Source organism: Falco cherrug, chromosome 18, assembly GCF_023634085.1.
Source record: "Falco cherrug isolate bFalChe1 chromosome 18, bFalChe1.pri, whole genome shotgun sequence".
In the NCBI taxonomy this organism is placed as follows: domain Eukaryota; kingdom Metazoa; phylum Chordata; class Aves; order Falconiformes; family Falconidae; genus Falco; species Falco cherrug.
In genome coordinates this window covers 6908571-6932259 of record NC_073714.1, presented here as the reverse complement: position 1 = coordinate 6932259, position 23689 = coordinate 6908571, and the positions used below count along the sequence as shown (strand labels likewise).

Genomic DNA, 23689 nt, shown 5'->3' with positions numbered 1-23689 from the left:
CATGGATGCAAAAATTCTTCCTGGCTTACAAATCTTCCCAGGCAACGAGGCGGGGGAGTCCCCAGCCCAGGGAGAATGCAGGGGCTGAAATTCTTGGAAAGCTGTCATCGGGTGTTGTTTTTTTTTTTTTTTTTTTTTTTATCAAACTCAAAGGCTTTTCCTGGAACTCGAGGCTACGGGAAGAGATTCTAGGGCAGTAACTTGTGGGGTGTTGGAGTCATGTGTCTTTTTGCTTGGGATCGGGTGGAAAAGGGAAGAAAGTGCCTTTGCCAACAGCTGTGGTTTGTGGCCACACCAGGGCCTTGAAAAACGCCTCCAAAATAGGATTTTTCTTCCCATTCTGGACACGGAGCAGCTTCACCTGCTCTGCTGCCCCCCTGGGGGGATGTCACCCGAGTCCCCAAACTCCTGCCCTTTGCTTCGCCCAGCTGGAAAGTGGGTTGCAGGACAAACTTATCTAACCCCCAAGGGATTGTGCAAACTTTAATTAACCTCAGCAGCGTCCTTTGAGAGCCCAGCTTGAAAGTTTGCCGCGGATGAACCACGTTCCCTTCGGATGTGCCGGCTCACGCTGGGTTTCCTGGTCCCTGAACCTCGTCATGTGGCGCGAGGAGTGGGAGGTGAATGAGCCAGATAACCGGGCTGGTGGCCCATCACTCCTTCGAAGGAAGGGAAAACTTGTGTTGGAGTTAATTTTCCTGTATTAGGGCCATTCCCAGGCACGGGCAGGTTTTCCTCATTTTTTTTTTTATTTTTTTATTTTTTTAATTTTGATTTTTATTTTATTTTTATTTTCCCTTTGCTAGGGGGATTAGCTTTATCGAGCTGATTCCTCCCTGCCTGCCTCTCGCAGGCTGCTCGGCGGCTGTGGGAGGGACGCCTGATGGCAAATTCCTGGAAATAAACTTAGAAGCTTCTCTCAAGCTTGCCAAGGGCAGCGGCAGGTTGGCAATTCCCACCCCGGGCACCTCGGGAGCCGTCACCCCTGCACTCGCTCCTCGGCTTGAGCCACTGTGGGAGCCCAGGCAGGCGCAGCCTCAGTTTCCCCAAGTGTGGTGGGATGCTCCCAGCATCCGAGGGGTGGGCTGTCGCTGCCAGCGAGGCTTCCCCGTCCAGCAGCATCTCTTCCTGGTCCAGCAGCATCTTGGATCTGCCCCAGAGACCTTCTGGGTGTAAAATGGGAGAGACAGAGGCCACGTGGGCAGGGAGGTGGCTCAAGGGCCGGCTGGGGCTGCTCGGGGCTGGTGGGACCTGGGAGTAGTTTGACGTCTCCGACTCCCGAGCTGGAAACCAGGCTGTTTTTCTGGTTAAATGAGGCTTTTTGTGGGGGGGCAGAGCGGCGGGGTCACCCGCGGCCCGGTCCCCGGGCTCTGCCGATGCTGTGCAGCGTGGCTGCTTCGCCATGGGTGCTGAGCTCCACCTCCAGCGCGGGGTTCAGCTGGTGGGGGGGTGGTGGCGGGGATGGGGAGGAACCGGCCGAGCAGGAAACCATCTGACTCACTCGGGTTCAAGATGACTCCAGGCGTGTGTCATCAGAGGCTTGGCTGTGGCGGAGGGCACGTGGGGTTTAATTCTGCGTGGAGCCCTCAATAGCAGCCAAGGACGTGGGTGCTGGCGGGGTCAGGGCTGGAGGAGGGTGGGTGCAGCCCAGCATCAGTCCTGTGTCACCGAAGGCGGGGAGGTCGAGGAAGGGGACAAGCCGGTTCCCCGCACTGAGTCAGTCCAGGCTGGGTAACGGCGCAGTGACACGGGGGTGGGGGGGTGCTGGTGCCCGGTCTGTAGGGGCTGAGGACGTGGCACAGGGGCTGTCCCGTGCGGCCGTGCCCGTCCCCGATCCGACAATAAAGGCTGCGAAGTGTGTGCCAGGTTACAGTCCCGAGCCAGGAAATAAAACACTCCCTGTGCTGGATGCTTTCCCAGATTCACCCGGTGACCTTGGTGAACCGCTGCCGTTCCCTCTGCCTCGGTTTCCCCAAATCCACCGCGGCTCCGGGCAGGATGGGAGCCCTGGTAACTGCTGGTGCCGGCACCACGGCCCCTCTGAAGGAAGGGGCATTCTGAAAAACTTCAGTGATTTTTACAAAAACGGCATGTTTTAAGTTAAAAACCGGGATAGGGAGGGAGGCAGTTTAAAAAACATACAATTTCACGCAGAAGTGACCCTGGAGGGAGGACTGGCTGTGCACGTTGGTGGTGTAGGAGCGCTCAAGCCTTCCTCGGACTTGAACATTTCCCTGTTGGTCTCATATGCAACAAATATTTGACTTTGTTGACAAAAAGGAAAAGAAGCCGGCCCAGAAGCCAGCTAACCTCTCGCCTTGTTGTGCCTTTTCCCCGAACGCTGCTGAAATCACGCGCACCCAGCCGGGGACGCACGGCGGGGAGATGCTGGGGGGGCTGGGGCCGTCAGCTCCCAGTCCGGTTCTCGCTGGACACGTGGCTTTGGAAAAAGATCCGGAGCAAAACGAAAACTGAAGGCGAGCAGCTTCCCCTTCCCAGAGATCACGAAAGGGGAAGATGTGGCCGAGGCCTTATTGTACAAGAATAAACCACCCCGCGTCCTTCCCCCTCCTCGCCGCCGGGCAGGAAACGGTTGCACTTTGCAGGAAGCCGCTGCCGCGCTGAAGTTTCCATCACTGACAGCAACCCTGCCCCACATCCCCCTGCCCCACATCCCCCTGCCCCACGTCCTCCCCAGTGGTCCCCACCGCCACGGGAAGAGCATCCTTCATCAGCATCCTTCATCCCCAGAGCTTCGGGGCTCTCGAGCTGTGCCACCGGCCACACGTACCCCACCGAGGGGGGCAGCGAGGTGGGGTACAACTGTCAGGGAGGGGTTTTCCAGTTTTTTTCCACTCTTAGGAGTAGCTGCATTGATGGGACCATCATGCAAACGTATAAGCTGAGAAATTAATTTTTTTCGCTGTGGATAGCGGTGTTGAATTGGGGTGAAGTTGGAGGGTCTGGCCCCGGTGGGAGGACTAGGAGAAGTCTTCAGGCAAAAGAACATCATCCAGCTGCGGTGCTGGTACCAGAGCTGTGAGTTATTCCCACCGCCGCAAAGGCAAACCTGGATTTTGGGTTGCTTTAAGCTCGGCACGGCGCGGCACAGCTTGGCTCAGCTCCCAGCTGGCGGCAGAAATTGGGCAACTTGAGGTTTCTTCAGCCTCGGGGCGAGCGGTCCTTGCCCAGCGGTGGCCTCGCAGCCGGGGAGGTGGCGCTGGGCACTTCCCCAGCACCCGGCGGCGGGTACTCGGCGTGGAAATTAGCCGAGCCTTTGGAGACAGCCCTGAGCTAGGAGGTGGGGATCTGCCTGGGTTTGGTTCCAAAACAAAATTGCGTCGAACTCCAGCAGGTCTTTAGGAAAACGTCCTGCCCCGTGCACAGCTCCTCTCGCCGGGAGCACGTCCCGCACATCCCCACTCAGGTCTGTGGCCCCCCCATTCCATTTATTTAATTTCCTTGGGGAAACACTATTATTTATGGTGGAAGCCTTCCAGAAATTGAATTGCCTCCTTGTGACTCCTAACCTAGTGACTTTATTTATTTGGAAACGGTGACGATCTTAAAAAAGGCTCAACAACCGAGAAGGTTGTGTGTTGTGGTGAGATACTCGTGCTTCGGCGCTGCGGAGTAAATTCCTCCGTCTTACCCCATCTTTGCTACAGGTTGAGCCGTGCTGGGTGCGGGGCGGGTAACTGGGGTAACTGGGAGATGGAGCTGGGAAGCCTTGGGCATGAAGGTGGCCGTGGCTCTTCTGTGGTGGGGGTCAAGCGCACGCCGGGGTGGTCTGGCTCGGGAAGGAGCTGAGCTGCCACGGCCCCGGGGCCGTCCTGCAGGACACCCTGACCTGCCTTAGCTGCCGAGTGGGACATTGGCGTTCGGAGGAGATGATCCAGGTCTTAAAGGGCTTTGGAGATTAGAAGGAGGTCACCCTGTTTCTCACGGTGCCGATTATTCCTGGGGCGGAGGAGCCTGGAGGACATGGGGAACGTGCTGAGCAGTGCCTGTCCTGGGGGAAGGAGATGACACCTCTGCCCCCCACTCCGCACTGTGGTTTTGGGTGCTGGTGGGTCGTGCAGGCAGCATCCCCACCGCCCCGTGCCTGGGGCAGGAGTCATGGAGCAAAGGGCGATGGCTTGTGCGTCTGGGCTTCCAAAGCACCCGGCTTCTCTGGGATGAGAAGCATCCCTAGCAGCATCCTGGGAGTCTCTGGGATGAGACCTTCCCCTGGCACCATCCTGGGAGTCTCTGGGATGAGACCCTCCCCTGGCACCATCCTGGGAGTCTCTGGGATGAGACCCTCCCCTGGCACCATCCTGGGAGTCTCTGGGATGAGACCTTCCCCTGGCACCATCCTGGGAGTCTCTGGGATGAGACCTTCCCCTGGCACCATCCTGGGAGTCTCTGGGATGAGACCTTCCCCTGGCACCATCCTGGGAGACTCTGGGATGAGACCTTCCCCTGGCACCATCCTGGGAGTCTCTGGGATGAGACCTTCCCCTGGCACCATCCTGGGAGTCTCTGGGATGAGACCTTCCCCTGGCACCATCCTGGGAGACTCTGGGATGAGACCCTCCCCTGGCACCATCCTGGGAGTCTCTGGGATGAGACCCTCCCCTGGCACCATCCTGGGAGACTCTGGGATGAGACCTTCCCCTGGCACCATCCTGGGAGACTCTGGGATGAGACCTTCCCCTGGCACCATCCTGGGAGTCTCTGGGATGAGACCCTCCCCTGGCACCATCCTGGGAGACTCTGGGATGAGACCCTCCCCTGGCACCATCCTGGGAGTCTCTGGGATGAGACCTTCCCCTGGCACCATCCTGGGAGTCTCTGGGATGAGACCCTCCCCTGGCACCATCCTGGGAGTCTCTGGGATGAGACCCTCCCCTGGCACCATCCTGGGAGTCTCTGGGATGAGACCTTCCCCTGGCACCATCCTGGGAGACTCTGGGATGAGACCCTCCCCTGGCACCATCCTGGGAGACTCTGGGATGAGACCCTCCCCTGGCACCATCCTGGGAGTCTCTGGGATGAGACCCTCCCCTGGCACCATCCTGGGAGTCTCTGGGATGAGACCCTCCCCTGGCACCATCCTGGGAGTCTCTGGGATGAGACCTTCCCCTGGCACCATCCTGGGAGACTCTGGGATGAGACCCTCCCCTGGCACCATCCTGGGAGACTCTGGGATGAGACCCTCCCCTGGCACCATCCTGGGAGTCTCTGGGATGAGACCCTCCCCTGGCACCATCCTGGGAGTCTCTGGGATGAGACCTTCCCCTGGCACCATCCTGGGAGTCTCTGGGATGAGACCTTCCCCTGGCACCATCCTGGGAGACTCTGGGATGAGACCCTCCCCTGGCACCATCCTGGGAGTCTCTGGGATGAGACCCTCCCCTGGCAGCATCTTGCGTGTCTAGGAGGAAAAGCAAGCAAAGTCAGGGTGGCGGAAAGGAGAGGAACAGCAGCAGCATGCGCTTTGTGCAGGGGTGCTCCCCAAGCCCTGCTGGTGTGGCACCCCAGGGTGGGATGGGGACGCCTCGTTGGGACCCTGTCCCGCTCATGGTGGTCCCACCAGCACCCCCTGACCGTGGGCTGCCAAAGAAGCCCAGCAAAGGGAGGTCTCAGGGGGGTGTGAGGCTGGTAGGAGGCAGACCCCTGGTTTATCTCTAATTGCCCCCAACACCCCTGGTCAGATGCTGCTGGGGAGGAGACGGAGTGTGGCTGAAGACCCCCCCCCCCCGACGTTTCCTACCCTGGGGTTGGGGGGTCTCCGTCCCTGGTCCCCCCTGGAAGCTGGGAGAGGAGGCAGAGGGTGGTGGTAAGCTGGGGCAGCGGCGCCTTCCCTGTGCCTGGAGCCTTGGTCCGTGGGTGGCAATTTCCGTCAAGCGAAAGCAAATAGGAGGGGAAGGAGCGGAGTGTTTGACTTCCTGCTGCTGGGTGGGTAAGGAGAGGCTGGTAAACACCTGGCACTGGGAAACCTCCAGCTTTCCTCATCCTTATCCTTATCCTTATCCTTACCCTCACACCTGCCTGCTCTCCCAGCCGGCGGGCGCTCGCTCGCCGCTCCCCGTTCATGGGATGGAGCGGGGAGCACCAAGGGAAACCAGGAGGAGGTTTTACCCATCACAGCGGCGAGGCTGCCGCTCCCCAGGGATGAAAGCATCTCCCGGAGCTCCTGCTCGGCTCCTCCGTCCCCACACCGCACTGCAGCAAGGGGGCTTCCACATCCCGGCGGAGCTGGGGTGGGGAAGAAGGGATGCGCGGGAGCATCCCAAACCTGAGACGCAGGGAGCCAGAACCGCAGCAGGGCTGGTCCTCCAGCCCGGGGTCCGCATGGCTGCACCCCTGAGCGAGGTCACGCCGGGGCGGGGGCCATTACTTGCCCACAAAATGCCCATTTCCTATAGCGCAGCCCTATACAACCCCTTCGTGCCCGATTTCTGATGACCTTATGTTACGTGCCTGCAGACAGGTGAGCTAACCGGGTGGAGTTTTCCTCTTGACTTCGCAGGGCTTGCAGCTGCCCTTTAATTAATTTTAAGTGAAGTTAATTGAAATGGGGCATAGTTTGGGAGCTGGCTGCCTATCCGCCTCCCCATTTCCCTTCCCTGCTCCGGCCAGGCTGCAGAGACATGCCTGGTGCTAATGGATGGGTCAGGGAGGAGTTTTTCCCTGCCTTTCCCGGGGAAAAGACGCTTTGATGCTGTTTATAGAAGGAGCTGGGCATCTCCATGGCCTCAGCGTAAAGGCACAAACGGCGGCCAGGAGCAGGGGGTGGATTTCTTCCCTTTCCGGCCACGGCACCCACTTGTGTCACACCAGCGTCGTTTGCTCGAGGGGGTTGAGTAGCTCTGGGCACCGTAACCCTTTGTAGGGGTGATCTCAGCAGTGAAGAAATGTATGGGCAGTGGATTCCTGCCGAGCATCCTTCACGTAGGAAGAGGCCCTGGGGGTCAAGGTCGAGGCACGTTGCCGCCGCGGCGTAGGAAGGGCTCTGCCGCTGGAGAACCTCCTGCCAACCTCCTGACTCATGGCCCGGGCCGGGGAGGTTGTCGGGTTTGGGTCCTGCGTCTGTAGCAACCTGTGTGGGTGCGCGTGGGTGAAGATGCTGCGGAGCATCGGGAGCTCCTTGGGGTTCGGCGTTCCCAGTTTGGCACCCGTCTGGGCGGGGGGGCGCTGCCAAGGAGGGCGCGGGGTGGCGTTGGGTGAGCACGTTGGGGTGCAAGAGCGGTGGCAGGCGTTACGGGCGTGCTTGGAGATAAGCTGTTGCGGCACTGCCGGCGATGCGCTGGCACCGCCGTGTCCTGCCCTGTGGCTGGGTCATCACCCGCTCCTGCTTCTTGCATCAGCCCCAGCAGATGTGAGGGGGGCTGAATGCTGTCCTGAATGTGTCACGGGGGCTGTGCCCGCATCCCCCACCCTCCAGCTGACTTTTTTTTGGCTTTATCTCCACCTTTCAGATCGACAAGTACCTCTACCACATGCGGCTCTCTGAGGAGACGCTCCAGGAGGTGGCCCAGCGTTTCAGGAAGGAGATGGAGAAGGGGCTGGGAGCAGACACCAACCCCACCGCCTCGGTGAAGATGCTGCCCACCTTCGTGAGGTCCACCCCGGACGGGACAGGTACAGCGCAGAGGGACAGCGTGGGGAGGTGCCAGGAGGGAGGGCTGGGGCCACCCATCCTCACGGTGCTGCCGGAACAGCGGTGGCACCCACGGCCACCTTCGCTCCTGGGCCTTGGGGCTTCATCCTGCTTCTGCTGAGCAAAGCTCAGTGTGGGGACAGGTCTCTGTGCTGGGTCTGGGGGGGGGGGTCCCGGTTCCTGCCGGTGGGAGGGAGGGTGGGAACCAGCCCCGGCGGGCCCTTCCTGGCAGGACAGAGCCGGTCACGGGTCCGGCTCATCTGATTTCATTAGCGCTGAGGCGGGCAGCGGTGCCAGCCGCTGTCTGAATGCCACGAGGGCCACAGGAGGAGAAGGGGCTCTCCAGACTTGGCTGCTCACAATGCCGCCTTTCTGCCTGCTTCCCGTGCCAGCAGGAGCCGCGCTGCCGGCAGCACGCTCCTGGCCAGCCGCATCCGCCTTTCGGGCTCCGGCTTGCTCCTCTCAGCCCCCAAAACGCTCCCTCCAGCACCCCTGTGGGAAACTCCCGTGTGCCTCCCTCTCTGAGCTGGGTGTTTTGGGAAGGAGCTTTGTCACGGTCCCCGCAGCATCACCCCTTGCCTGCCGGCGCGCAGCGGGATGCGGATGCACCCAGGACCTGCTGAGTCTCCCGGCGCTCGAGGCCAGTGGAGTGGTTCGGGCTGCTGAAGGGCAGGGAGGGACAGAGCCCCGAGCAGCTGGAGCTCCCCCTGCTCCGGAGCCGGCAGCAGCCCCCGGAGAACTCCCTGGGACAGTCGGTCCCGTTGGCTGGAGCTGCTCGGAGCTGGGGTTGCTGCAGCATCGGCACCTTCGCGGGGGTCCTTGCAAAACCTTGGCAGCAGGGACCGCCGGCAGCCGGCTGGAAAGGTGGATAAAGAGGAAGGGAGCTGGTGGGAAGAGCCGGCTGCTCTTCCCTCCCCATCCCCAGCTGTTTTGCCACCTCTGGATTTTCATACCTGGCTTCTGGAGGCCAGCAGCTCCCGGCCGATGCTGCGGCTGGAGCCTTGAGCGACCTGGCTGGGCACTGGAGTTCCCCGGGAAGCACGGCCAGCTGGTGCCAGCCTGCTGGTGGCGTGATGGTGTGTAACGGGGGTACCCCAGAGGCAGCCCTGCTCAAGCAGCCAACCCCCCTCCCCCACTGCTGGCTGTCCGCTCTCCTGAGGCAAGGACGAGGCGATGAGCTGAAGGTCTCGTCCCCGCCAGCTCTGGGTGGGTGTTTGCAGGTAACATCTCAGTGGGGAGCCACAGGCATCACAGCGCGGTTTGGGTGGGAAGGGACCCTCAAAGGCCATCCAGTCCAACCTCCTGCCCTGAGCAGGGGTCTTCAGCTCGGTCAGGTTGCTGTGAGCCCCGTCCAACCTGACCTTGGGTGTTCCCAGGGATGGGGCACCCACCCCCGCTGTGGGCAGCCTGTGCCAGTGCCTCGCCGCCCCCACAAACCATTTCTTCCCGGTACCTAGCCTGGTTCTACCCTCTTTTAGTTTAAAATTGTTTCCCCGTGGTCCTGTGGCTGCAGGCCCTGCCAAAACCTCTGCCCCCACCTTTCTCACAAGCCCCCTGTAGGTGCTGGATCCCTGCACCCAGAGCCACCCTGCCCTGCGCTCAGCCCACCCGCTGCACCCACACCCCAAAGCTGGACCTGGCTGCCTGCCCCAGGATTGAGATTTCAATCTATTTAAATGTTTGAGAGTATTTTTAATTACAGGGATAGCCAGAATGCCGCCCCTGGGCATGGGAACTGTTGCCGCCAAAGGTGCTGGGTGCTGGAGGAGCGTGTGTCGGAGCTCCCGAGAGGCAGGAGCGGGGCTCTCGGCACCCTGCCCCGCACTGGGGAGGGGGTGCAACCCCTCTCCGTGCCCTTACGAGAGCGAGCCTTGGCTCCCTCCGCCCTGACCGCTGGATTTGCCACTTCTCCAGTGTCCCGGCTGGCGTTTGTCACCCGAAGCGAGCTCGGCACGGGGGAAGGGGGCACGGCAGCACAGTGTCACGCAGTGGGATGCTGGGGCAGCTGCCCAGGCACTGGAAAGCGGGAGGTTCGGGCAAGTCCCAGGGAGCCGAGAGCTGGGATTCCCTGCATGGCTCCAGCTGGATCCAAGCTGCGAGCGGCGCCGGTGTCTCCGCTGTTGGATTTTGGAGGGGGGGGCTGGAAGGTGGCCCGTGGGGGTGAGCCGAGGCCAGCCCGGGGAGGGGCTCGGTGCCAGCTCCCCCGGCCACGTGGCTTTGCGATGAGGTGGTGTGACAACAGCTCGGGGGGAGCTCAGCATCCAGGGGTGCATCCTTCCTTCTTCCAATTTTTTTTTGAAGCTTCTGGGCACAGTCTGACTGCAGCTGGGCACCAACTCCCACTCCCGCCTGCGTCAGGAGCTGCCTCCCACCCAAAACACAGGTCACTCCTCTGCTCCAGCCCTGCTCGGGGGCACGCCGGCTCCATCCCAACGCCGGTGCTTCAGGGGCTCCACACCTTCCCCCCTGCGAAGCATTCCCACCCCTCCTTGCTATAGCATGAGCTGTCTCTGCTCCGGGATTATGCCCCGGTTAATGCGCAGCCGGCAGCTCCCCGGGATCCGGGCGGATGAGCGGCGCTTACAGAAATACAAGGTCACATCCATGGGCTGGAGCCAAAACAGCCCCGGCGCCCGCCTGCGGCACCCTTCCTGCGCTGGGGGGGTTTGGTCTGGGTGGTTTCGCCGCTCCTGATGCAGCGGGATAAGAGGGGGAGGATTTCTGCTTCTGAAGTGGGGTTGCTCCTAAAAGGAACCCTTCTTGCTCTGCTCAGCTCCAGCACCTGCTGAAACGCCCACGGTGCTTGCAGCAAGGTGGTGGGCATCCCGCTGCGGGCTGGGGGGAACAGACCCCAGATCGGCTTCTCCTTGGAGCCCCAGTGACTCCGAGCAAGGGCTCTCCTTGGTGCAAACGCCACCTTCCTCCCTGCTCCGCATTGCCAGTGTCACCTCGTTCCCTCCTCTGTGATAATATTGACACAAGGATCTTCTGGTGCATCCTCCACTAAGCCCCAGCAGCTGATATCCATGGCCGGGAGTTTTCAGGAGGATGCTGCAGGAGTTTGGTGGTCAAATCCCGGGAAATTGAAAGGATGGTTCTTGGTGACACCCTTCCCTTGGCCGGTGGGCTCCGTTCCTGCCAATAACGAGCTGCATGAAAACCAGCTCGCGTGGCCCGTGGTCTTGAAAGGCTTTTAAAGAAAATGCTGTTTCCATGCCCAGAGCCTCTCACCTGGTGATTTACCCCCCTCCTCAGCAAGGAATTGCCTTGGGGAATTGCTGCCAGGGGTCTCTCGCCATGGTCGGTGCAAGTTGCTTTTTGCTGGTCCTGATTCTGTCTGGAACAATCCACCAGGTTCATCCTGGCAGTTTGGTTGCCGCAGACCCAGTATTTCATGCCCAGAACATCATGAGCCCCTTTGCTGATCCTCCAGCACTAATTCGGTGGAGATGCTGATGCAAGCACCGGGGCTTTTATATCCCCCTTGTGCTCAAAGCCCCCCGGCGGGATGCAGGGATGCAGGGCAGGGCTGGCAAGGGCGCCCGCAGAGGGGGTGGAGGTGGGAAACGCGAGGGGCTGCGCCTCCACCTTCTGCATCTCCCTGTGGGGCAGAGCTCGGACCTCCTCCAGCTTGTTCTATTCCACTTGTTTTTTTATTAAGCTGATTTATCCAAGGATTCCTACAAACTGGGGTTGCAGTTGGCTGGAAGCCTTGAGGTGGGAGATCTGGGGTGAGCAGCCTCCGAGGGGCTGGGGCATGATCCTGCATGTGATGCTCGGGTCCCCAGTCCCTGGCTGTGTTTCCGAGGAGGGCATTGCTCCGGCCGCTTTGCCCCCGTGCTTTCTTCCAGGCAGTGCAGGTATCTTTAAAGGCACTAAACCCTCATCCCTGGGTAGTTTGCTGAGAGCAAAGAGACCCCTGAGCCAGAGCTCCGTGCTACCCCCGCTGTTCGGCCTCCATCCTTACCACGTAACGAGGGAGCCCTAACGGGAGGGAGGACCCCGATGTGGAGGTCCATCACACCGCTGTATTGCTTCAGCCGGGGAATTTTCCTAGGGAGATTTCGCTGCCTTTTTCCTCCTGCAAAGCTGATTCCTTAGCTGCTGAGCCGCTTGCAAGGGGTTTTTTTTTTGGTTGTGAGGTTGGGTCCTGTTGCTGCTTCGTGGTGAGGGCCGGTGGGTGACGGGTCAAAGGAAGGCTGGGCACGAGCCTCACCGGGGCGGTTTGGCTGAAATACCGCACGTGCCGAGAGCTGGGCAGGATTCCACGGGAGGATGGCCCCATCCACAGCTCCTGAGCCTTTTTTTTTTGGGATCCACCTGGGTTCCCTGTGTTATCATCAAGGAGCTGAACAACCTTTACCCTCTTGGCTCCAGCATCCTCAGCCCTGGTGTATTTATCAGCCCCCCGAGGTGTTTTTCATGCTCTGCTAGCAAGCAGAATGGCATCTGTGCCAGCGGCGAGGGAGGCAGGAGCACGGCTTGACCTTGGGACAGAAGGTGATGCCAGCGGTGCCCAGCCAGGCACCGCGTCCAGCGCCGCCCATCCGTGGCTGAGGCTAAATCCCCACCGGGGGCTTGCTGGCGACCTCGGGACAGCGAGGAGTCTCGCTAAGGGTTTTCCTGATGGGTTTTCAGCATCCATGTCAGGAGCTGTGGCCGAGGCGTGCCCCGTGGCTGGCAGGCTCTGCAAACCGAGCTGCCAGGCTGCTTTAAACCTCGTCCCTGCCGAGGGTCAATGCAGGCGTGAGGCAGGGAAGAGAAATGAGTATTCCGGGTCTGACTGCCCCGGTGCACGAGCTCCGGCACCCTGGCTCCGCCAGCTCCTGTGCCGCTCTCCAGCCCTGTAAGCACGGGGTTGGACACCTCTTGGCTGCGCCGCCTCGCTTAGCCGGGTGTTGTTTGGGGAGGGCTGAGTTGCAAAGCTTTGATGGGGTCCAGGTTTGGAGCGTTCCGTGGTTCTGGGTCAACGGCTCCTGCAGGGGGTGCGTGCGTTGCTGCAGGGACGCAGTGAGGGTTGGCCAGAGCCCGTGCAGGGACTCGGCTGAACTTCAGCTTTTGTTAAAATAATGGTGTAACTGCCCTGGCATCACCTCGTCCCACTGGCCGGTTGCTCTCGGGATGTAGCCTTAACCGACGGGACTGCAGCCAGGGCACCGCAGCCGGCGGCAGGGGGGCTTGGCATGGGCTGGTACCACCGAGAGCTGGGACCTGCCCTGCCCTGCACCCCCGAGGTGATGCGCTGACCCCCCTGGGGCGATGTGCTGACCCCTCTGGGGTGATGCACTGACCTCCCTGGCGATGGGGATGCACTGACCCCCCTGGGGTGATCCATTGACCTCCCTGGGGTGATGGCGATGCGCTGACCCCCCTGGGGTGATGCACTGACCCCCCTGGGGCGATGCACTGACCCCCTGGGGCGATGCACTGACCCCCTGGGGTGATGCACTGACCTCCCTGGGGTGATGGGGATGCGCTGACCCCCCTGGGGCGATGCACTGACCCCCCTGGGGCGATGCATTGACCTCCCTGGGGTGATGCACTGACCTCCCTGGGGTGATGGGGATGCGCTGACCCCCCTGGAGCGATGCACTGACCCCCTGGGGCGATGCACTGACCCCCTGGGGTGATGCACTGACCTCCCTGGGGTGATGGGGATGCGCTGACCCCCCTGGAGTGATGCGCTGACCCCCCTGAGGCGATGCACTGACCCCCCTGGGGCGATGCACTGACCCCCTGGGGTGATGCATTGACCTCCCTGGGGTGATGCACTGACCTCCCTGGGGTGATGGGGATGCGCTGACCCCCCTGGAGCGATGCACTGACCCCCCAGGGGCGATGCGCTGACCCCCTGGGGTGATGCATTGACCTCCCTGGGGTGGTGGGGATGCAGTGACCCCCCTGGGGTGATGCATTGACCTCCCTGGGGTGATGCACTGACCTCCCTGGGGTGATGGGGATGCGCTGACCCCCCTGGGGCGATGCACTGACCCCCTGGGGTGATGCACTGACCTCCCTGGGGTGATGGGGATGCGCTGACCCCCCTGGAGCGATGCACTGACCCCCATGGGGCGATGTGCTGACCCCTCTGGAGTGATGCGTTGACCTCCCTGGGGTGGTGGGGATGCAGTGACCCCCCTGGGGTGATGCATTGACACCCCGGTGCTCCCCCCCACTTCTCCATCCTGAGCGGCCAGGCTGTTGAACGCTGCTCGTGACCTCTGAGCCCCTCTTATTCCTCATCTTCTCATTCCCTCGGAGCACGAGGGCTGCTTTGTACGGACCTTTTCAGCCGCAGAGGGACTTTCTAAAGCTGCTCCCAGCCCGGGCTCCCAGTCCATCCCTGTCCCCGGTTCCCTTGCCCCGAGCCCTCGGTGGGTCAGCCCCAGGAAAGACGCCAGGACAGATGGATACCCCGCAGGCTTGGACGCCGAGCTGCCTTTTCAGCTGGAGTCACTGGAGATGCCGGCTGGCCTGGTGTCATTTGAATACTAATAAACCACACTTTTTGTTTCAACTGTAGCCCCTTTGTAAAAGCATCGGCGGGCACAATGTGGCCCCCGGGCGCTGTAATCTGCCCGGGGGAGCCAGCACAGCACATTTAATGCATTCAGAAATCAAACAGTGCTGATGGAGGGCTTTCCCCCATCCCTCTCCCCACACCGCTAGGTATTTAAAACAGCCAGCTTGGCGCTTTTCCCGCATCCCAGGTCTCAGCTGGTCCGAAATCCAGTGAGCTGCCTTGGTGCCTGGTACAAGGAAAACAAACGGGAGGTGAAACTCGCCGGGCTTAGCCCTGGGGTCTTGGGGGCAGCAGGAGTGGGGCTCCTCTGGGCCAGCAGCAACGGAGAAACCGCTTCCCTGGCTGCCCTGGGAAGGCACCAATGAGGCCCCAAAGGTCTTCTGCGGTTTTTTTCCACCCTGGTTTCCTGCTTACACCTTTCAAGCTTGCCTTCCGCAAGAAGCCACATGCCAGGAGTGCCCGGCGTTCCAGGGGCAGGGCAGGGGAGGCTGCCCTGGATGGGGCAGCCAAGCTTCAGCGGGAGGGGCTTTTCCATATAGCATATGGATGTATTTCCATATATCAAACCTTTAGCCAACCTCTGGTGTCTCGGCAGCTGGCTAGCAGGGGTTTAACGCTTGGGCTGGGCATTTAGGAGCTCTCGGGAGCATCCTGCGTCAATAGGGTCGGGAACGGCTCTGCCGCCTTCTTCCTTATGGAGCCTCAGGCTTGGAGTGCGTCTTCCCTGGGAATGCCGTCGGGTTGGGATGGGCTTGTCTGGATGGGGCCGGTGGGGTCTGTCCTCCTGCCAGCAGGTGCACCCCCAGCTCAGCCACACTACCCAGGGCATCAGGACGCGTCCCAAAGATGCTGCTTCGATCCGCCATCAGCTACAGGGGTGCAGAGCAAGGGCAGGGAGCACAGCCACAGCTCTGATAAGAGAGAAAAAAAAAAAAAAAAAAGGAAAAAAAAAAGAATAGAAAAAGTATTTAATATTACCCTCGTACTTGTCCGGCGGGGGCAGTGATGTTGCTGAGAGGGACCTGCCGAGTTAAATGGTTGTTCTTGTCTGGCTCCCGCAGAGGACGGGGACTTCTTGGCGCTGGATCTTGGTGGCACCAATTTCCGTGTGCTGAGGGTGAAGGTGTCCGACAATGGTCTGCAGAAGGTGGAGATGGAGAATCAGATCTACGCCATCCCCGAGGAGCTCATGCGAGGCAGTGGGGTGCAGGTGGGCACAACCTCTCTCTCCCCTCCCCCTCCCCGCTCCCCTGGGCAGCCCCCCAGCTGCAGGGCTTCCCCTGGGGGGGGACCACCCGTCTGGGGGTGGTTGTGCCTGAAGGGAGGGCTGGGGTCACCCCAAGACCCCCAGCTGTGCCACGGGGCGGGAGCGGGACTGTGCACCCTGTTGCTGCCTTGCCCAGCAGGGTGCCAGTAGAGCCTTGCTTTCTTTTGCCTGGAACCAGTACGGTTCCTGACACCCAGTACGGTGATGGGTGAGGACCGTGGAGGTGGGGGGTGGGTGGTGGAGCGAGTCCCTCAGGCGGGCAGGGATGCAGGTGCTGCGCTGGGGCATCGCCTCGGCCAGCGCTCACTCACTGCCGTGTTTTCAGCTGTTTGACCACATCGCCGAGTGCTTGGCCAACTTCATGGAGAAACTGAAAATCAAGGACAAGAAACTTCCCCTGGGGTTCACCTTCTCCTTCCCGTGTCACCAGACCAAGCTGGATGAGGTGAGGGAGGGTCTTGCCTCCTCTGGGGCTTGCGGGGATGCAGTGGGATGGGGGCAAGCTCTCGCTGGGGGCAGTAGTTGTCCCACGCCAATTTAGCTTTGTGCTTTTAATTAGGCTGATTGGGTAGTGTGTAAGGTCTCGGTGCTGAGGGGAGCGCAGGATGTGCCCTGGGGCTTGCAGGGGTCTGGGAGGAGGAGGATGCTTCCACAGAAAGCGGCGGTCTGTGCTCTGCCGGTGGCTCAAGGAGAGCGGCTGCGGCAGGGAGAGCAGCTCCAGCAGCCCAGACGTGCCGAGCATCACATCCCCGTCATGCAGCCGGCGCGGGGAGTGGGGGGGGGGCACCCACCCGGCTGCTCGCCACGCTCCGAGCAGCCGGGAATCGATGGCTGTCAGCTCCGCTCAGCCGCACCGGCTCTGCGCCGGGAGCTGGTGACCTCGCTGGGAGGCTGAGCATCGCGGCGGCCAAGGCACGTGGCCCCTCTCCTGCCACCCACGGCCGCTGCCGGGCTCTCGCTGCCGTGGAGGGGGGGGCCCGGTGCTTTCCTTGCCCTTATCTCACCCGGCTCCTGGGCAGGATTGGAAAGGAGGACGGCTCCATGGCGCGCTGGCGATGCGGCACGTCCTCGGCGTTTTGTACCGGGGCTGGGGCAAGTCGCGCTCCTGTGCCCGAGCGGGTTCGACAAAAGTAACGAGGAAGAAGGTTAACGCTTTCCTCGTGGTAGGGGTGGGGGCTGTAGGAACAAAAAAATAAAAAATAGAGAAGCTGGGAGAGGAAGCGTCTGTCCCCGGTGGCCTGGGCCGGTTTGTTCTCTCCGTGCCTCAGTTTCCCCGTCTGCAAGCAGGGCGGGTGTTTGCCTCGCTGAGGCACCCGCGGCTCCAGGCTCGGAGATTTTGGACACAATCGAGTCCCCTCCCCCTCCCAAGGCTCCGCTCAGCCCCCAGCCGGGCGCTGCGATGGCTCTGCCGGGTGGGGACGCAGCCGGTGCCCCTGGCTGCGGTGGGCAGCGAGACCCCCATCCCGCGGGGAGGGGTCACGGAGCGCTCCGTAGGGTGGGGAACAGGTTTTGCCCCAGGGCTTCATAAAACCCAGTCGCAGGAATCACGGTCCCTCCTGCCAGCGGGAGCAAGGAGCTACTCCCCCGCTGTTTCACGGCCATAAACTTTATTAGCGCAGGGACGCGGACAGCAGGGGCTGTCTGCTGAGCGCTCCGCCTTGCTCTTCCTCCGTAGAGCATCCTCGTGACGTGGACGAAGGGGTTCAAGTGCAGCAGCGTGGAGGGGAAGGACGTGGTGTCGATGCTGCGCAAGTCCATCAAGAAAAGAGGGGTGAGAGGGGAGGTCTTGGGCAGGTCTGTCACCTCCTGGGTGGTGGGACGGGGGCGCGTGGTTCCCTGGGGCAGGGTGCTACGGCCCCCTCCCCGTGGCAGCAGAGATGCTTCTGTTCTGGCCGCGCTGGCTCAGTCTCTCCTCTCCACCACCTCAGGACTTTGACATTGACATTGTGGCCGTGGTGAACGACACTGTTGGGACCATGATGACCTGCGGCTACGACGATCACAACTGCGAAGTCGGCCTCATCGTTGGTGAGCTGCAGCAAGGGGGGAGAAGGGGGGTCCGTCTGCCCTTGGGGACCACGTTTCTTGCAGGTTTCAGGGTCTTTTTGGGGAAAAAGAAAGGCGATAGCGGTGTTAGAACACCAGCGTTGCCCGATGGTTGGTTTCATCCATCTTCACTTTCTATAGTGCGTGGGGCCGGTGCTAGTTATGGGGGATAGGGGGAAGGCGGCATCGTCTCTCACCGCGCCCCCCGTGCGTGGCTCAGGTACCGGCACCAACGCCTGTTACATGGAGGAGATGAGGCACATTGACCTGGTGGAAGGGGACGAAGGTCGGATGTGCATCAACATGGAGTGGGGGGCCTTCGGCGACGACGGCACGCTCAACGACATCCGGACGGAGTTCGACCGCGAGATAGACATGGGCTCGCTCAACCCTGGCAAACAATTGTGAGCAGATTCTTGGCTTCGGCTCAGGCGCGAGGTTTGCTCTGCATTGTCCGTCCTCCCATTGCGCTGGCAGTGGGACCAAAGAGGTTGTCCTAGCTAACTAGGTCACCGCGTCCTCCGCTGTGCCAGCTGCACCAATGCAGACAGGGGCTTGTGTCACGAATTGGGGTTGGTGCGCCCAACTGAACCGCTCGGCACCCGCTTCCCTTGGGAGCCCGTCACTTGGATGTGTTGGTTTCTCTTTCTTCCCCCAGCCGATGAAGTTGTCCGCCAGCCGAGGCAAACACCACCACCTAATGTCCATATCCACATCCTACAGACCTCCCGTTCCCCTGGCGGGTGGGATTTGGGGGTGGCGGGTGTCTCTGCAGACCCCGGGGCCCCCTCAGGTAGCCATAAGCTCTCCTTGCAGAGCGGTGGTTATGTCAGCATGGCTTTATGTTCTCAGTGATGGGATAAGCTGCTCTGGGAAGGGATTACCTCGATTGCGTTCGGGCCTGGAAGGCTGCCAAGTGTTTTTAAGGTCAGATGGTGGCCACCTCGCAGGACACGTAGCCAGGCAAGTCCATCTTGTGCTTCCCCCGTCGGCAGGTTTGAGAAGATGATCAGCGGGATGTACATGGGAGAGCTGGTCAGGCTCATCCTGGTGAAGATGGCCAAGGAGGGGCTCTTGTTTGGAGGGAGGCTCACCCCAGATCTGCTCACCACCGGCCACTTTGAGACCAGATATGTCTCTGCTATTGAGAAGTAAGTAGGATCCGGATGGTTTCCTGGGGTCCCACCCATCCCCTGACATCTGCACGGTGGGAAAACGGGCCCCGTCCCTGGGCTATCCTCAGGGAAGCCTGGGACACTTGGGATGGCAGAAGTTGGGTTTCCAGGCACGAATCCTTCTTTGTTCTTTGCTGCACAGGGAGAAAGAAGGGCTGCAGAAAGCCCACGAGATCCTCACCAAGCTGGGGCTGGAGCCATCTCATGAGGACTGTGTGGCCACCCACCGCATCTGCCAGATTGTTTCCACCCGCTCGGCCAACCTGTGCGGGGCCACCCTGGCAGCCGTGCTGCAGCGCATCAAGGAGAACAAGGGGGTGGACCGCCTGCGCTCCACCGTCGGCGTCGATGGCTCCGTCTACAAGAAGCATCCTCAGTGAGTGCACAAGGATAGGCAAGGCTGGCGGGGAGAGAGGGTGAGCGAGCCCAGATCTGTTCCTGCAGCAGCGGGTAAAGCTTGGCACAAGCAGAGCATCTCCAGATGTTCCCCTGGGCACCTCCGTTTGGATCCCAAAGGGGCCCCAGTCATTTACAGCCCTGGAGGGTCACGTCACCCATGGTGGCATCGTGCTCAGGTCCTCTCTCCTCTTCCGTAGCTTTGCCCGGCGCCTCCACAAGACGGTGCGGAAGCTGCTGCCAGACTGCGAGATCCGTTTCGTGAGGTCGGAAGATGGAAGTGGCAAAGGGGCAGCCATGGTGACGGCGGTGGCCTACAGGCTGGCCGCCCAGCACAAGGCACGCCAGAAGATATTGGAGGCGCTCAAGCTGAGCCATGAGCAGCTCCTGGAGGTGAAGCAAAGGATGAGGATGGAGATGGACAAGGGGCTGGGCAAGGAGACGCATGCAGAGGCAACGGTGAAAATGCTGCCCACCTACGTGTGCTCGACTCCGGACGGGACAGGTAACGTACCACAAAGCCCACGTGTGTCCTGCGTAGGGCGGAGAGCCGGTGTCGCTGCTCCCAGCATCTGCCCCGCTTAGGGAAGGGCTGGGACCTCTGCCGTGGCCAGCTCCCACTCTTCACGGTAGGGGTAGCACAAAGCTTCCCAGCCTCCAGCACGATCCTGGGACAAGCGGCTGAGCCTCCAGGACGTTCTGGGCTTGACTCCACACGACGCCTGGCTTTGTGGCTTTCGCTGCTGCAGGTTTCTCACCACCATTGTCCCGGCTGGTGCTCCCAGTTCCGTCAGTGGCTTGGGCGTGCGCCTGCCCCTCGGTGTGCAGCCCCGTGATCGCCCCAAGTCTGGAGCGAACCTCTCCATCACCTCCCTGCCTGCACCTGCTGCTCTCCATTCCCAGCCACCTCTTGGTTTCTGGTCCTCTCCCAGGAAGCGGGCAGCTTGGGATCACCTTCGTGCCACGTTCGGGATGCCCCTTGCCAGGATCGCTCTCCTCATGGTTCTCCCTTGGGTTTCAGAAAAAGGAGATTTCCTTGCCCTGGACCTGGGAGGCACCAATTTCCGTGTGCTGCTGGTGCGTGTGAGGAACGGGATGAGGCGCGGCGTCGAGATGCACAACAAGATCTACTCCATCCCGGTGGAGGTCATGCAGGGCACGGGAGAGGAGGTGAGGACGGGCAGCTGGAGGTGGGAAACTGGGGCGTCTTCCCTGGGGGAGCAGCAGAAGTGGCAGGCGGGGGTGCTGGCTGACCATGGGGGCTGGTTTTGCCTTGCTCTGCTTTTCCGGGATGCCAAACCAGGAGCGGAGAAGGCTGGTGCTCTCCTGCCTTTAGAGCAGCGAGTTCTGCCCAAGGCTCCGGCGTTCGGAAGGTGCTTTCGGAAACTTGAGACTGGTTTTTAGGTTAGAAATGGTGTGATTGCCAGGCATCGCTGAGCCTCCCCGCATCCCACACACTCCGCGAGGGCAGATAAGCGTCATCCCCGTTTCCCAGATAGAGAAACCACAACACAAGCGGTGGGAGACATCTCCAGAGTTTTATTTGCAGATGGAATGAGTTTTGCAAACCGCTGCAGGCGGTGCTTGGGGGCTGGGAGTGCTTGTAGCAGACGGGCTCTGGGGGTGCCTTGCAGAGGGACCGGACTCCTGTGCCACCCCAGGGAGCTGGTCACCTCCCGGCTGGCCGCTCCGTCCCTCCTGGGCGCAGTGCGGGCACGGCGAGGCGGAGGTATCTCGGGATAGACCGCGTTGTCGGTGGGGAGGGGGATGGAAAGGAGCGGCCACCGCTCTGTTCAGAGCCCTGTTGGCTGGGGGTTGGATCAGCATCTCCAGCAGGTCGGGCAGGCTGGCACCCCCGCGTCCCTCCCTGCAATGGTGACGTCTCCCTTTGGCTTTGCGCATCCAGCTCTTTGACCACATCGTCCACTGCATCTCCGACTTCCTGGAATACATGGGAATGAAGGGTGTATCGCTCCCGCTCGGATTCACCTTCTCCTTCCCTTGCCAGCAGACCAACCTGGACGAGGTAAGCCCAGCCCAGCCGGTGGCACACGTTTGGTACCCAGGCCTGGCTGAAAAGCCAAAGCCCACTGGGAGCTCCAGTGACCGTGTGGCAGGTCAGGCAGAGACCCCAAGGAGGGGAAGCGGGGGGGGGGGGCTCGGTGCTGCCGGTGCTCCTGGAAAAGCCCCCTTGCTGCATCAAAGCAAACACAGGTGCCTTGAGCCCTGGGGACAGCCCAGCCGCGATGTGCCCTCCCTGTGCCGGCAGCATCCACCGGGAGCGGCTGGACCTGGGGGCTGCCCGTGTTTCCCCCCCCACCGGTGCCGGGTGGGTCACCGCCGGGTGTTTGCTCCACAGGGGATTCTTCTGAAGTGGACAAAAGGTTTCAAGGCGACCGGCTGCGAAGGAGAAGATGTGGTAAACCTGCTGAAGGAGGCAATTCACAGGAGGGAGGTGAGCGTCCACGTCGCTGCGAGGAGCCGGCTCCTTGCTCCCACATCCCGGCTGGCCTCGGCATCTTTAATTGGCCTGTCAAGCAAATTAATGGGCTGCGCGCAGGGCTAATGAGTGTCTGAATTTTAACAGCCACGCTTAGTCATCACTAGATGTTGGATTTTCAGACCCTGGAGCTAAGAGCTGGCTTGTGGCCAGGGCTGGAGCAGACTCTTCTCGCCGCGAGTTAGGGGGCCATGCGAGCACCCCCCCCCCGTGCAGCCCCCCAAAGCCCCTGCCCTGGGGGCTCCCGTGGCTGCACCTGGAGGTCTGAGCACCCACCTGCGGGGACACGGGGCTGCGGGAGGCTGTGGGTGCCTGGAGGGCTCCCTCGCTCAGCGGACGGGTCCTTTCCACAGGGTGGGGGCAGAGGTAGCGAGCTCCGTCCTCGGGGAATAACGCCCGCCATCCCACCCCTCTGCAGGAATTTGACCTGGATGTGGTCGCGGTGGTCAATGACACCGTTGGCACCATGATGACCTGCGGGTACGAAGATCCGTATTGCGAAGTTGGGCTGATAGTCGGTGAGGACTGAAACTTTCTGAGGTTGTTCCTCTGCCCGCGGTCCCAAACGCGCTCCCGTGGGATGCTCCGGGCTTCGGGGGGGGTCTGAGGGCTGTTATCCTGCGTACGCACCCCGCTTCTGCGGCAGCCCCCTTGGAAGATGCTCCTCTCCCTGCAGGCACAGGCAGCAACGCCTGCTACATGGAGGAGATGAGGAACGTGGAGCTGGTGGAAGGGGAGGAGGGCAGGATGTGCGTCAACATGGAGTGGGGGGCGTTTGGTGACAGCGGGTGCCTGGATGACATACGGACGGAGTTCGACTTGGCAGTGGATGAGCTGTCCCTCAACCCTGGCAAGCAAAGGTGCGTGGTGGCTTTGAGGGGGTGGGAGGGGACCCCCTGGGGGGGTGGGTGTCCAGGGACGGGTTGGTGCTGCCCCACCAGCCTCTTGGAGGAGCGTCAGGCGATGAGGAGCAGGGCAGCGTCTGGCTTTGCGACACACCGGTGTGTCCCTTGTCCCCTGCCCGCAGCGTGGGGATGGCACCGCTCCGAGGTGTCAGCCCGGGGGGCTGCGCCAAAGGCAGAGCTGCGGTCCCCACCTGGACCCCCTGTCCCTTCCCACCCTCATGTCCAGCCTTGCCCTCTCCTGCCCAGGTTCGAGAAGATGATCAGCGGGATGTACCTGGGGGAGATTGTCCGAAACATCCTGATGGATTTCACCAAGCGAGGGCTGCTCTTCCGGGGACGCATCTCCGAGAGGCTGAAGACCAGGGGGATCTTTGAGACCAAGTTCCTGTCCCAGATAGAGAGGTGAGGTCCAGCAGGTGGGACAGGCGCCAGCTCTGCCCTTACAGCTGCACCTCAGAGACGGAGTTTGGGGAAAGCGTTTGCGGGGCTTTTGGGAGCAACCCCAGGCGCTTGGCCCGGAGCTGGGGTGACCTGGGGTGGTGCAATGCAGGTGGGTCAGCAAAACCGGCGGGGTCCTGACAGCGCCGGAGCCGAAAGGCAGGGAAACTGTGTGGGGCTTGTGGCACAGGCGCCTCTGCACCCTCTGCCTGGGACAGGGGAGCCACAGGTTAAACAGGTGTCGTGTGGTGACAGTGACGGCATCCACGCCAGTGGCTTTGTCCTGATGTAGCCTCGCGGATCAGGGGGCGGCAGAGCCACCTCCAGGTCTGAAAGCTGGGGGTAGCAGGGAGGTGTGAGCCCCCGGGCTCTGCAGGGTGTAGGTAAGAAAGGGGGAGCCTGAGCTTGTGTCACCCCAGTTGCTCCATCTGCTAATGCTGCCTGGCCCTGGTGTCCTCCCCAGCGACTGCCTAGCCCTGCTCCAGGTCCGCTCCATCCTCCAGCACCTCGGCCTGGAGACCACGTGCGACGACAGCATCATCGTGAAGGAGGTGTGCACGGTGGTGGCGCGGCGGGCGGCTCAGCTCTGCGGGGCCGGCATGGCAGCCGTGGTGGACAAGATCCGGGAGAACCGCGGGTTGGACTTCCTCAAGGTCACAGTCGGCGTGGATGGGACGCTCTACAAGCTGCACCCTCAGTGAGTTGCTCGGTGGCGCGGTTGTCCCCCGAGGAGGCTCGTGCTGGGGCATCTGCCCATCTTGGGGTGCCAAGAGGCAGTGTCGGAAGCTTCG

At 61.5% G+C, this 23689-nt stretch overlaps 1 protein-coding gene across 1 annotated transcript in view; it reads left to right on the top strand.

The window, feature by feature from the left end:
• Window positions 1–23689, top strand: part of HK2 (hexokinase 2) — a 29048-nt gene that overhangs the window by 2325 nt on the left and 3034 nt on the right. The window contains exons 2-17 of the mRNA XM_055696276.1: window positions 7467–7629; window positions 15233–15381; window positions 15764–15883; window positions 17114–17209; window positions 17367–17466; window positions 17705–17888; window positions 18480–18635; window positions 18802–19035; window positions 19256–19560; window positions 20077–20225; window positions 20962–21081; window positions 21415–21510; window positions 21974–22073; window positions 22232–22415; window positions 22707–22862; window positions 23362–23595. Coding sequence (XP_055552251.1) covers window positions 7467–7629; window positions 15233–15381; window positions 15764–15883; window positions 17114–17209; window positions 17367–17466; window positions 17705–17888; window positions 18480–18635; window positions 18802–19035; window positions 19256–19560; window positions 20077–20225; window positions 20962–21081; window positions 21415–21510; window positions 21974–22073; window positions 22232–22415; window positions 22707–22862; window positions 23362–23595 — 2546 coding nt within the window. The remainder of the gene's footprint in view (window positions 1–7466; window positions 7630–15232; window positions 15382–15763; window positions 15884–17113; window positions 17210–17366; window positions 17467–17704; window positions 17889–18479; window positions 18636–18801; window positions 19036–19255; window positions 19561–20076; window positions 20226–20961; window positions 21082–21414; window positions 21511–21973; window positions 22074–22231; window positions 22416–22706; window positions 22863–23361; window positions 23596–23689) is intronic.